Raw genomic sequence first — 13,945 nt, forward strand, 5'->3', positions numbered from 1 at the left:
GGAAAGTCAAACACTGTGCATAAAAAAAAAAAAAAAAAAATTGGCACCATTAAGATTGCAAAGCAGATCCTGAAAACTGGATAACCTGTTAACAAACAAAAAACATACTTACTGTGAAGCAGGAGACTTAAGCACTTTGTGACACTTGGTTAATTCTTTTAGGGGTTTTCTCATGAAACAACAGCTGGTGCTGTTTTGAGAAGTTTTATTTGAGCTCTAACAATATGAAGATCTTTCATACGGGACAAAATACAAAAGGCATTCTTGAGACAATTCCAAAATATACAGAAGAGATTGTCAGTTTAGCAGCACTGCAGTTCAGTGCTTGCTCAGTTTCAAAAAGAAAGAAAGAAAAAAAGGCTATTCTGCTATAATTTTTTGCATTTTAAGTAGTAGAAACACAAGATGAAAGCACTTTTAAAAACATTATTAAGGAAAACATAACAATAATAGCAGGACTGTGGAGGATGTTTATATCCATAGATTTACGTCATGGATCTGATGATGAAGATTTTCTCTTTTTTTGTGGGATGAGTTCTAAACCTCACTTGAGCTCAATAAATGGCCACTCAAGACTGACATACAGGGATTCAGAGTTGGTCTTCTCTCTGAGTACAGCACATCCCAAAAGGCTTGTTCTGGGAAACTGTGGTTCTGCGGACTTCTGATGCTTGCATGCCTGCATTATAACATTAGTTGATGTAGTTGAATATGGGGTGCTTCAAAAAGAAAATTACTATACTGCTTTGAGGTTGGGTCCATCTTTTTGAAGCACCCTGTATTTCCTGGCTTTTGGTTTTATGCGTATGTTTCAATGTTGTGTAAGTTAAATAAATTCTGAATCTTTATATCATGATTATTTTTTGCATACAAAAGATATATGGAAAGCTGTTTGTAATGTCTTAGTAAAAACTATAGAATTTAAGTTATTGAAGACTACTTTTTTAAAATAATTTTAGACCAGGAACTAAAAATGTTATGCTGATCCTTTGTGTGTGTTTTTTTTCCTCCCACGCCCACATCTTAAATCATACATAGTCATGTTCTAATTAGTGTTATAAAAGATGATAGGAAGATACTTACTACTGCTGAGTTAAAGCAAGCTCACTGTTCCCTAAGAAGTGACGTTTCTGCACAACTCATTTTAGACAGCAAGGTTTGTCTAAGTGTGACCTCTCTTTTCTGCCAACATGACAGCAATCTGGCAGTGGCATCTCAAATAGTTTTGATACTCCATACATTTCTTGCTGATAAGTTGGAAATTATAAGCTCCTCCAAGTTGTCAGTAAGGCTTTCACTGGAAAACAGAAATGCATTTCCTGGTGTTGAAGGCAATGGCTTGTAGGAATCCCTTACTAATAGTTCTATTCTTTAGTAAGTTTTCACAATGTAGATGTACTCATTGAGTCACAATAAATTGCTGACTTTTGCAAACATGTTGTGGGACAAGTTGAACCATTTGAGATAAGAAAATCATAGCCTAAATGTATTAGGCTACTATTTGATTTCTTACTCTGTTTTACTGGGTCATTATCATATCATTATTTGTAACCTCATCTAGGTGTTGTAACCTCATCTAGGTGTTCCTGCTCCGGCAGAGGAATTGGACTAGATGATCTTTTGAGGTCCCTTCCCATCCCTAACATTTTGTGATTTTGGTTGGAAAAGACATTTAAGATTGAGTCCAACTGTTAACCCAACACTGTCAAGTCCACCATTAAGCTATGTCCCTAAGTACCATGTCAACACGTCTTTTCAACACCTTAAGGGATGGTGACTCAACCACTTCCCTGGGCAGCCTGTTCCAGTGTTTCACAATTCTTTCTGTGAAGAGTTTTTTCCTCATATCTAATCTAAGCCTCACATGGTGCAACTTGAGGCCATTTCTTCTTGTCTCATCACTTGAGAGAAGAGACCAACACCCTCCATGCTACAGCCTCCTTTCAGGGAATTGTATAGTGTGATAAGGTCTCCTCTCAGCCTCCTTTCTCCAGGCTAAGCAGCCCCAGTTCCCTCAGCTGCTCCTCAAAGACTTGTTTTCTAGACCCTTCACCAGCTGCTTTGCCTTTCTTTGAACACTCTCCAGCACCTCGATGTCTTTCTTGTAGTGAGGGGCCCAAAACTGAACAGAAGATTGAAGGTGGCACCTCACCATTGCCAAGTATAGGGGGATGATTCCCTTCCGCAGTGCTGCTGGCCATGCTATTTCTGACACAAGCCAGCATGCTGTTGGCCTTTTTGGCCACCTGGGCACACTGCTGGTTCATGTTCAGCTACTGTTGATCAACACCCCCAGGTCCCTCTCTGCTAGGCAGCTTTCCAACCACTCTTCCATGAGCCTGTAGCACTGCCTGGGTTTGTTGTGACCCAAGTGCAGGACCTGACACTTGGCCTTATTGAACCTCATACAACTGATCTCAGCCCATTGATTCAACCTGTCCAGATCCCTCTGATGTATGGTTAGGCCCTAGTCCTCAGATGCTCTACAAGTAGAAGCACTTTGGAGAGCTGTCTCACAACAATCATAAGAATACAACGTACATGCACTAATGTACACGACAACTGAAAAACTTGCATGTGATAAGTGCCAATCATGTACTTTTCTGACTGTAAAAACCTTTTGAAGCCTAAGAACTGGAAACAAACAGAAGAGGTCATTTTTACACCTATAATTCTTTTGCTTTCTATATGAATTCCATTCTTTCAACACTTGCTTCTACTTTGAGAAGTATTATTCTCTTTTCCTGCTAATCACTGGTCCTTTTAGAACAAGTGAACATAGTAGAACAGTGCTAACAATGCTATGGATAATGGAATAAGTAAGTGAGCTAAGGATCACTCCTATGAGGCATAATATCAAAGATGATCGTAAAGTAAAGCCAATAAGGTCAGAAAGATATTGAAATAAATACAAATATTTATGCACACATGCAGTGAAGCTGATTGGAAGCCTGGACATCATTCATAGAACTACCTCGATGATGTAAAATTTGCATTGCAACTATTGGCAATGCTTTAGTAACAATTCTCATTTCTCCTCTTGCATATATCAGTGTAATTTATCTATTTGCAAAGTTCTGTTTCTTTTCTGCTTGCTTAACTGATCCATGTCTAATCCTTTTAGGGTGATGGTGGTGGGGTTGTTGCAGTTTAAGACCAAATGACATTGTGGAGACTAAATTAACTTGGATAATAAAACACTTTTATCGCACATGCATGGGATTTTGCAGCTTCCCTGTTTGATGGGGATGTGATGTTCTCCAAATGAAAAGTTGTGAGAGTTGGAGTTGCAATTCCAACTCTGCTGCATGTAATCTCAGCAAAGGATTGTGGGATCCCCTGGGTTTCTCCCCCCCTGTTATTTTGGATGCTGTCTGTTACAGGACTGGGTAGTAGAGAATATTTGATTCTCATTTGGCCTCATCAGGTTTATTCGGGCCAAACAACTGGCTGTTGTCATCACTGGTGGACACAGTCTGCACGCCTCAAAGATTCTTGAAATGCGTGTTTCATAGCATCTCCATAAATAAACTAGAAAAATGTGAGGTAATTTCCTTGTTGCAAAAGAACGAAATGCTTCATTCCTGTGCCTGCTAAGATAAAAGGAAAACAAAAATAGCATCGAAGCTTACAAAGTAGAAGCTGGAGAACACAAATTGGAATAATATGGGGAGCATTGTCCTCATTCATTGTATACTATAGGTTGGTGTTTGGCCTTTTTGAGTCCCTCCAGGTTGTTCGGGAGAATTCAGTATCCTTTGCTCATTGTTCCTGTGTGCTTATATGCTTTCCTACCCTTTGCTTTCAGTGCACCCCAAGGCTGCAGCAAAGGCGAGATTGAGAGAGAACTGGTGATACTTTCTTCTGGTTGAGAAATTTATGTGGTGACTGGTTAATCCAGAATTGGAGTTCAGCCTATATTTACTTTATACAGAGACTAGCTGGGAACACCTAAATAGAAGTAGAATATTTACCTGAGTGGCAAGTATTTGTATGTTGATGGTTTTTACTGGTCATGTAGCAGCTGCTTCAAAGTTGGTAAACCCCCTGTAAGAGAAGGAGGCTATTTCAGGTATTAGGCAGGTGGGGACATTTTCTTTTTCTTGTGTCTGCTAGCCAGGCAAATAAATAATGTTAGTTCAAGTTATTTTTATTGTTATTTTTAAGATAATTCCAATTTGCAGGTACGAATGTATTCTGTAAAATGTCATATGTATTCTTTTTGTAGATATGCTCTTACTGTCTCAGAATGGGGCTTTTCTATGTTTGGTTGCCCTGAGATATTTAAATTTTTCCTTTTGTATGTTTTTAGTTCAATGAGAAGGTGGTATTTATTAGGAAAATCTTTCTGAAAGATGCACCAAATCCCTGCATCCTCACCCCAAAGTGGATTAGTTTTCTGTAACAATGATTGCTCTTTCAATCGGGGTATTTTTCATCATCTCCAACCACATTAGGCTTGAATTCTGTTTGTATTATGATATTAACCTATATGATTCTCTTGTTTTACAATCCTTGGCTTATTTCATCAGAAAGCATTCTAAACTAGGATTGTATTAGATTTAATTTCTTCCATTAAATAGAGAATGTAAATGATAGCGATAGCCATAGGAGAGGCGTTACAGTGTTTCTTAAGCCCTACTGAATCAATTGTCTGAACCAAAATGTAAAAGAGTAGTTTTGCTGTTATGATTCAAAACAGTATTCAGTGTTTTGAATTCAAATGCTTAAGCACAAAATGGATGTTATAAATACTTAAACTGAGGAAGCGAGTGTCTTTTGTAATATACTGTTGTTTCCTTATTTTGATTTATCATGCTTAGTAAATCACTGCAGTTTGAATGTGTGGGAGCTTGTTAAGAAACTGTCACATAATCTGTAGAATTTTTTATGTGGAAAGGATAGCTTGATCTTCATACATCTGAAAACTTAACATTTAAATTACATTATAAGTTTTGGTTGTAATTTAAATCTCTGTCAGGTTTTGTTTATATCTTGAGAGTGACAGATTGAATAGATGAAGTTGATCGTTGGTGTCTTTGTTTTAGACATTGTTTGATAATCAGATCAATGCTTCAAAAAAGGAAGACTCAGAAAGCATTAATAAAAATGACACTTCAAAGAAGATGTCTGTTGAGAGAGTTTATCAGAAAAAGACTCAGCTTGAGCACATCCTCCTCCGTCCAGATACCTACATTGGGTCAGTGGAACCATTAACTCAGGTAAGTGTTGCTAAGTTTGCACTCTTAGAACTTTTTGTTGTTTGAATGAGGAAATTGCTATTCTGGTTAAAAAATAGGCAAATCTTTACTTTTCTGAGTATTCTGAATTATCATGCTAAAAACTGTGGTCATGTTTATGTATGCATGTGTAGGAAGGGGTCAAGAGAAGACTTCTTAAAGCAGTCCTTGGTTCATCTGAAGAAACATGCTCAGAAAATGTTGAAGTTCAGTCAAAACATAAACACGCACCTATGTGTTTAAACAGTTATGTGTGTATAAGTGTGTGTTTATGAAGATGACTATATGCACACATATTTGTATGTAGCATTTGTTCCAGGTCCCAAAATGCGTTGGTCTGTTTTGGTAGAGAACAGAATTTAAGCCTCCTGCTGGTACTTCAGCAGTTTTTGTGAAGTTGCGAATTGCTTCAAATTTCAGTGTCTTTACTGTTGGAGTTTCCCACCAAGCAGAAAATAATGCATTTTCATTATAGAAGTCTTTGTGGGTACATTTGTATTATTTGCCAAATTTCTGCTCTACTGTCGTCTCATATGATAGCAGCAATCACATTGAAGAGTGAAGTTACTGAACTAAACAGATCTTATACAATCGTAGACTGGTTTACCAAGACAGTAAATATTTTTATTGTGTTTTGTTTGAATGTAGGTAATGTGGGTTTATGATGAAGATGTAGGAATGAATTGCAGAGAAGTTACCTTTGTTCCAGGCTTGTACAAGATCTTCGATGAAATCCTTGGTAAGTTTTTTTAACAATATTGCTTTAGTATTATGGAGTACACAGTTTCCCGAGAGCTCTCAAAGCACAGTAATTTGTATCTAAGTTTAAATCAGAGATTAAGAGTCCCACTAAACTGCAGCGCATGAAAATTTTAGTGCATTCCATCACTACAGAACAGTTTAAACAGGGAACTTGTAAGACAGTGGAAATATTTGTTACTAAATGTCTAAACTAGATCGTTCTTTATGATCAATATTGTTACAAGATTTTTAATCTGCAAAATTGATCAGTGCCACAGTTTTAAGTAACATAAGGAAGAAGATTATTCTTCTGAAGGAACTGAAAGTTGTCTCAGTGTTAACTTAGATCATGATCTCATTAATCATTAGAACTACTTTCTTCTGTACAGAGTGATAGTGGTGGTGATGGTGATTCCTACACAGATCATTCTAGTCTTCAGGCAGTTTTAAAATGAATAAGTATTGTACTGCTATTTAAAAGCATGGTGACTGAGACACAAACAAATGACTTTTAGAAAATTCTGGCCTTAAGTGCCTAAGTCACTGGGACTTACCAGTTTATGATAGTCTCTTGGTAACAGGCACACATTGAGGACTAGCCAGCAGTAGAGATGTGCAACACCTAAACAGTGTGCTGAAGTGATACTTTGGGTTAATTGACATGAATTCTTGGGCTAATCAGTTTTAATGAGGGTTATGTTGTAAGGATCGATGAGATTAGATTGTAAACTTAATTATGGTCTATGGAGGTGAATGGAAGTTTTGTCATAACCTTCATTGAGTTCAGCGCTTATCCACACCTCTAAAACTATACTTAACAGCATTGCTGTCTTGGAGGCAATGAGCTATATCTTGGCCAGGTGGAACAGAACGTTGTGGGGTTTTTTTGTTTCGTTTTGTGGGTTTTTTTGTGTGGGGGGGGGTTTTGTTGTTCTTGTTGTTTGTTTGTTTTTGTGTTTCGTTTTTTTTTCTTTTTGCTTAATTTGAGAAAAATAGGAATGAAAACTTTTAGACACTTCTTTTTTGAGTGCCGCTTCACAGATGAAATTTACGGGCTTTTCATTGGAGGTAGTCACTTCCATCTTGTCCCATTCAAGAGAAAAATTGTTATCATTATCGTAGTACTGTATGGCTTATTGCTTCTTTATGTAGCACTGATAAGTGCTGTACAGAATATGCTTTGAGAGCTAGGTGTCAGTCTAATAACATTACGAAAATTTAACATTGTAGCTGTGCATAGTTTTAAAGAAACTGTACTTAATGATTTTAGCAAAAGCACCTTGAAATATCTGATGTTATATTGTGGTCTTTGTAATCTATTTAGGTATTTTAATTTATTTCTCTTCATGCTTTTTAGGTGTTTTAGGGTTTTATTTTGATCTATTTCATGGGTGATGAGACAAATGCTGAAAATGATTGTAATGTGTTTTCATGGTTAATGACCGTAGTTGCATTTCTGATTTGTGTTGTTTGTAGTTAATATACATTAGAGTGCAGTTTCATTAAATTCTGATCAGATGTTAACTTCCAGTTATCCTTCTTCTGATCCTAAACTGTGTAAACTAACAGTTAAAAGTCTCATAGGCTCTTCAGAGATAACTTCTGCCGCAATCAAAGCACTCCTTAATGGATGTGACTTTTTCAGCATTGGGTTTCAGTGGTGAAAGGATGTGTAAAGTGATCTGGTGATGTATATAATTGCCTATGGTTTTTAACATACATGGTGTAATAAATATCCAAACAAATAGAGCAAAAGAAGAATGAGGTGTTCAGTATGTTAAGAACAGTGATGACAACAGACTCACAAAATACTCTTCTATATTTGTTTCTAAGATAGTTAACTGCTAGAAACAGAGTCAGTAATTATAAGAAGGTTGAAAATGTCTTCTTGCAGATTCTTGTTAATATTTATAGTCTTCAGTAATAAGATATAGAATATACAAAAACATAACTAGATTAAGAAATGCCTGGACCATTGTAACTTGTGGAAATTGTATATAATCAGTTTTACAGACCAAGTAATTAATTAGTGTTAATTTGTGTTACTTTGTTTCATAGTAAATGCTGCTGATAATAAGCAGAGAGACAAGAATATGACTTGTATTAAAATATCCATTGATCCGTAAGTAAAACCATGTTTTCTTTTACTTTCCTTGCCAGTGCTATTATAGTTCATATTTGTATGAATTATTTTAGTAATTAAACTGGATCTTTTTAAAAGCAAAATAATATTTTTGGAATTATTTCCATCAGCTTCATGTTTTAAGATTAAAATGTTAATTAAAAGTGGTCAACAGTAAGTACAACCATACTGAATTGATAATAATTTGCTTTCCTAAGTCATTCATTAATGTTTGAATGAAACTTGAAGCCAGAAGATTATAAAATTAATGGTTCTATGAAAGTTTGACACTATATGTAACTATGACCAGCCAGGTTGCTTATAAATCATGAATAACAGCCTTGAGGTTTTGTAACATAATTTTCCACCTCTTGAACTTCTATGTTAACTCCTTTAGTATTAGGACAAGGTTATGTTTGAATTAGTCAGCTGAATCACACTGGAACTGCAGATTGCCAGTATGTCATTACCACTGTTTTTCAAAATTGAATACATAAAGAGATATTTCCTAATAAGAAACCATTGTCAAATAGATGTTGAGATCCTTTAGTGGTACCTTTTCAGGATGTTTAACTGAACAATAGATGTTTCAGAAACCTAATTGTCACACTTGTTAGGCTAAATATACTGAGAAATAATTTTCTGCAGTTTTCAGTATATTATCAGTTTCTCTAGACCAAATTGTTTTTATCATGGAGTGGGAAGGAAATGGTAGTGCCAATCTGCCTGCTCTGTCATGATTTTGAGCTCTCTAATAGTCTGAAATGAAATTCTTTATGAGTTACCAGCATTAACAATGCCAGGTGTTGATGGATTTTTGTGTTGATGCATAAAATAAATTATGATGTTTATCATAACTGGGAAATAATAGTTTTAAACAGATGATAACTTGGCCGTGTCTGGGTTGACTTCAATTAAACCCGAATAGCTACATATCTATCTTAAGTATAACTCTGTCACTACAGGATTCTGTTGCAGATCATGTTGACAGTGAAAGCTCTTCAACAGACTATTGGGGGTTATTTTTATAATATGAAGTACTGTCATGTATGGGCAGTTATGCTCCTTCTTCTAAGACATCTAATAAGCACAAAGGCATGTTTTTTGTAATTAAAACTGATAGAGCTGTGAACAAATGTGGTAAGAATATGGGATTTTTTATTGTATGTTATGTGGTTATTTAAACAGATTAAATGTATGCAGGAGTCTGTTTTCAAGTTTACAGTAAGTGACTTAATGTCTTCACTGTTTTATAGGGAATCAAACATTATCAGCATATGGAATAATGGAAAGGGTATACCAGTTGTGGAACACAAAGTAGAAAAAGTATATGTACCTGCTTTAATCTTCGGGCAGCTGCTAACATCCAGCAACTACGATGATGATGAGAAAAAAGTTACAGGCAAGAGTATTTAACATGCTGTTTTGTTCAGTCAAGCCACTCTTTGCTTTTGAGTATGCTTTCGCTTCTTACTTTTTCTGTTCTGTTGTGTAACAGATGATCACTTAGTCACCATTACTATAGCTCTCTTAGGGTAAAATGACTTAAAGAAAAAAAATCTTATTTTTTCTTTTTTAATATCAGTGTTTACAGAGAACTTTACATTTGCGTCTTTAATGTCAGTACTTGTTCAGCAACAAACAACATATCTTCGTATTTTAATTATAACACACACAAGTGTTTTAACATTTGTGCTCTTGAAAGGAAGGGAAAAATAAATTTAATAAATTAGGGTATGATTTGTTATCCTAAATGTGAAGTAACTCTAATTTAGATCATGAATGAAAGTTATTTCTGTTTTATCCTACCCCATGTATTTTGGTCATGTTATGATGTGTGTTTGCAGAGTGATTTGGATCTGATCATGACCTAGTTTTCAGCTAATCAGGATGTTGAGGTCACTTGCATTTCTGCAAGCTGGCCTTGGTGGAAGGAGTGAATTGCTCATTTTGTGAAGGCAGAAGCAGTTGCACGAGCTTGGAGGTAGTGTGATACTCCATCTCTGTCTTCCTTTGATAGCTGTTGACACGTGGCATAACTTTTTTCTTATATAGGAACATTTTACTTCATTGACATACTCTCTGAATATCATAAATATGGTTCTGCTGTTAAAATCTTCCTCTGTGTTGTTTTTTCAGGTGGACGCAATGGCTATGGTGCAAAACTTTGTAACATATTTAGTACAAAGTTTACAGTTGAAACTGCTTGCAAGGAATACAAACATAGCTTTAAGCAGGTATAGAAATGACCTCAACTTTTTTCCTTTGCTGTAATTATAAATTTAAAATTTAACATGTTTTCTATATTTCATGAAATTAATCATTTAGCATTCAAATGCATGTGCAGAGTTTGCAGGCTAGATAGTTCAGTCAGTAAAACTGGTATTTCTGTGTATTAGAATTTGGCTTTTAGTTAGGTAATATTTTTCTTGGGAGTGTTAAGTGACTGAAAATGAAAAGCAAATTTATTCTGTTAAAACTACATTCATGTACATGTGAAAAGAAACATATTTAATGGAAACATTTTGTAATTGCTGTTATATAATTTGTCAAAAAATCTTTATCGTTATCTGTGCAATTATCTAGAAAATTTTTAATAGTATTAAGAGAAGATTGTTCAGTGTTTATGTCACGAATTTCACTAGCCTAGCTGGACTTTGGTGCAAACTCCCTTCCCTCCCCATTTGTACCTATTGCTCATAATAATCATTATTAGCACACAGACCAAGGATTTAATGTAATCTGGTCTACTGTGTATAGCTTTGAGATGGCCACTTTTCCAGAAGTTTGAAGAACATTGATAGAGTATTAGATACCAAAGTTCCTTGGCTTTGGAGTCTTTCCCAGTTGGTGGCTTCCTCCTTTTTTTTTTCTAGACAACTGTTTAATTTCTAATTATGCTGTCATGTCACTATATAGCAATGCATTTCAATGGTTTTACCTGTCTCTTTAAAAATGTAATCTTTTCTGCTGACTGCTAGAAGGGAGAACTTTTTGAAAATTGCATGCTACATAAATTCCTATGTTTTCTAGTATTTTAAAAAATTGTGATAATTTCATACAACTGAACTTTGGTATAAGCTATGAGTTGGCATTCTACTTGGTCTTATAAATGCACCTGTGTTCTTAACTAGGGAACAATACCGAGACTCCTGAGTCAACTCTGAGCAATGTGCTTTGTCAAGAAGCATGCTTTAGTATACTTCACAGCTATTAAGATGCTGTCTCTGAGATGATTTGAGTGTCTGCAATGTGGTAGATTGAAAGTGTTAAACTGATGGACAATAAGGCCTGTGTAGCCAGCTCGCCTGTATCTATTTTAGGCAGTTCTGTGGTGGGCTCTATTTGCATTAGAATCATGTCCATCAATGTAAATATACCTGCAAATTTACAGAAATCTTCTGTCACTGATGCTTTGCAAATCTTGGTGAAGCAATTAATTTTATGCATAGCGTTTTACCGAGGGAAACTTCTGAAAGAAGCCCCTGAGCTTTTTGTTGTGTTGCTGTTGCAATCCGAGCATAATGGAAAAATAGAACAGAGAAGGATGGTAACATGTACTGTAAACTAACATCTAAAATGTTTTGTTTCTAAAGACTTGGATGAACAACATGATGAAGACTTCTGAGCCCAAGATTAAGCATTTTGATGGTGATGACTACACATGCATTACATTCCAGCCAGATCTATCTAAATTTAAAATGGAAAAACTTGACAAGGATATTGTGGCCCTCATGACAAGAAGAGCATATGATTTGGCTGGGTCATGCAAAGGAGTCAAAGTCATGTTGAATGGGAAGAAACTACCTGTAAGAGCCTCATTTAAAACATTTTAAGTGTACTGAGTATTTTATGCAAAGAATAGTAATTGATATCTTTATTACTCACAGGTAAATGGATTTCGCAGTTATGTAGATCTCTACGTAAAAGACAAGCTGGATGAAACTGGAGTTGCACTCAAAGTTATTCATGAAGTTGTGAATGAACGGTGGGATGTGTGTCTCACTTTAAGTGAAAAAGGGTTTCAGCAAATCAGCTTTGTAAATAGTATAGCTACCACAAAGGTGAGTAGTTATATTAAATAGTAAAAAATAAAAATGATAAAATTGTGTGCTAAGATTATGCCCAGTCAGATATTTGATTAAAAAATATGTCTGGGTTACTAAAAATAAATAGGTGAGAAAATCCTTTGCATTAGAGGATCTGGCAGAGCAATTAAATGCAATCAAAATATATTCATAGCAGTATTTCTGGATATGCACTAGTTTTTAAAACACTGGTAATCATTATCAGTGATACTGATGTCTTATGTGAGCATGCATGATATTGATTAAAATGGATGGAACTATTTTATTATTTCTTTTTTAACACATTGTAATAAGATAATTCTGAAAATAAGTTTAAAAAATGTACAAACTCCTTTAAAGCTAGTAGTAGCAGGTTTTGGAGGGAAAAATGGCTTTTGGTGTTCTAGAAAAAATGGCTCTTGGTGTTCTTGAAAAATGGCTTACCATTTATTGCTTTATGATGTATAAAACTGGCCTGAAATGTTGAGATCAATTTTCTTTCATTTGTGTTCCTATGCAAGAGGATCTAGGTGTTCTCTGTACTTATTAGCAACTATAGTAGTAGTGAAATGATATCACAGCAAATCTCCACTTATGATGAAACAGCAATATGCTCAGCATATTAAAGTACGATCTTTGTGCTTCTCACATTGCTGGGGCGGTCAGGCACAAAGGTCATCTCCTGAAATCAACTAGCGTAACTCTCATTTATGCCAGTTTGGCATGGCCCAGGTTTAGGGATCTGGGATCCACTATGGTGAAAGCTTTGTCATTTCTGCTCTTCACAGATCACACCAGGTGAGTCATCTAATGACAGTCAAACAATTCTAGTGGTTGGTGAGGCTGATTTTTGGGAATCTTAACCATGAGCTTCCCCAAAAAATAAGAAAGATGAGACTTTGTAATCAGACACTTAAAAAACCCTCCTTGCTCAGATCTTTTCTAGAAGAGTCAAACAAGAAAAGTCAATGGTAGCACAAGTGGTTCATAAGCACCAGTGGATAGGTGGCCACCCAGAACTATCACTGTTAATCTCAGTGGTAGATGATGTGTAGCCAGTGTTTTGGTTGTATATAATTTTTACTACGTACCTTCTTGCAGTGTCATTTTCAATGTAGCTGAATCAGCATTCAGTGGTTAGAGGGACAGTCTATTTCATTGTAGAGTGTTTACTTTAAGTGTGCATTTTAATAAAATGCTTATTGTAAACTTGCAAACTTGTCAAAACTAAGAATAATGAACATCTCTGGTATTTGAAAGGTTGAAACTTAGTTTTCATTCAGGCCTCTTTATGCAACATAAAGAAGAAAAATAGCATGACCTTAAAGGTGTACGAAGCTGCCAATGTAGAGGAACTTAATAATGTTTAATAATCAGGTGAAGAAAATGTGTTTGAAAAAAAAATGAATACTTATTGACTCCTAAGTTAAGTATTTTGCATATGTTTACTCCAAATATTTTGAATTTGACTCTTTTGGATCAATTTTCACCCATCATGCAGTTACACATACATTATTATCATATATTCTTTAAGAAAATTCATAGAAAAAGTACTGTGTATTCTTCAAAGGTAAGTGTTGTAATTTCTAGTTTTTCCCACTCTCCCGATCCATGCCTTATGTGTGTGACTGGATGTGGAATGTTCGGGGCCGGTGAACCACCTCACCAGCAATTGATGTGCAACTACTCACTGATGAGACATAATGGCTAGTAACTAACTGCGTCAACTGCCTGTCCCCTTATCTGCTAACAGGTGAGGAGCTCATTTCAGCTGT

At 35.5% G+C, this 13,945-nt stretch overlaps 1 protein-coding gene across 2 annotated transcripts in view; it reads left to right on the forward strand.

Moving 5' to 3' along the window:
• The window catches only part of TOP2B (DNA topoisomerase II beta), a 64,853-nt gene that overhangs the window by 13,970 nt on the left and 36,938 nt on the right, over positions 1-13,945 (forward strand). For both annotated transcript variants that reach the window (XM_065832334.2, XM_065832335.2), the window contains exons 2-8: positions 5,049-5,222; positions 5,889-5,979; positions 8,040-8,103; positions 9,360-9,505; positions 10,243-10,340; positions 11,700-11,912; positions 11,994-12,167. In XM_065832334.2, coding sequence (XP_065688406.1) covers positions 5,049-5,222; positions 5,889-5,979; positions 8,040-8,103; positions 9,360-9,505; positions 10,243-10,340; positions 11,700-11,912; positions 11,994-12,167 — 960 coding nt within the window. The remainder of the gene's footprint in view (positions 1-5,048; positions 5,223-5,888; positions 5,980-8,039; positions 8,104-9,359; positions 9,506-10,242; positions 10,341-11,699; positions 11,913-11,993; positions 12,168-13,945) is intronic.

Source organism: Patagioenas fasciata, chromosome 2 (genome assembly GCF_037038585.1).
Source record: "Patagioenas fasciata isolate bPatFas1 chromosome 2, bPatFas1.hap1, whole genome shotgun sequence".
In the NCBI taxonomy this organism is placed as follows: domain Eukaryota; kingdom Metazoa; phylum Chordata; class Aves; order Columbiformes; family Columbidae; genus Patagioenas; species Patagioenas fasciata.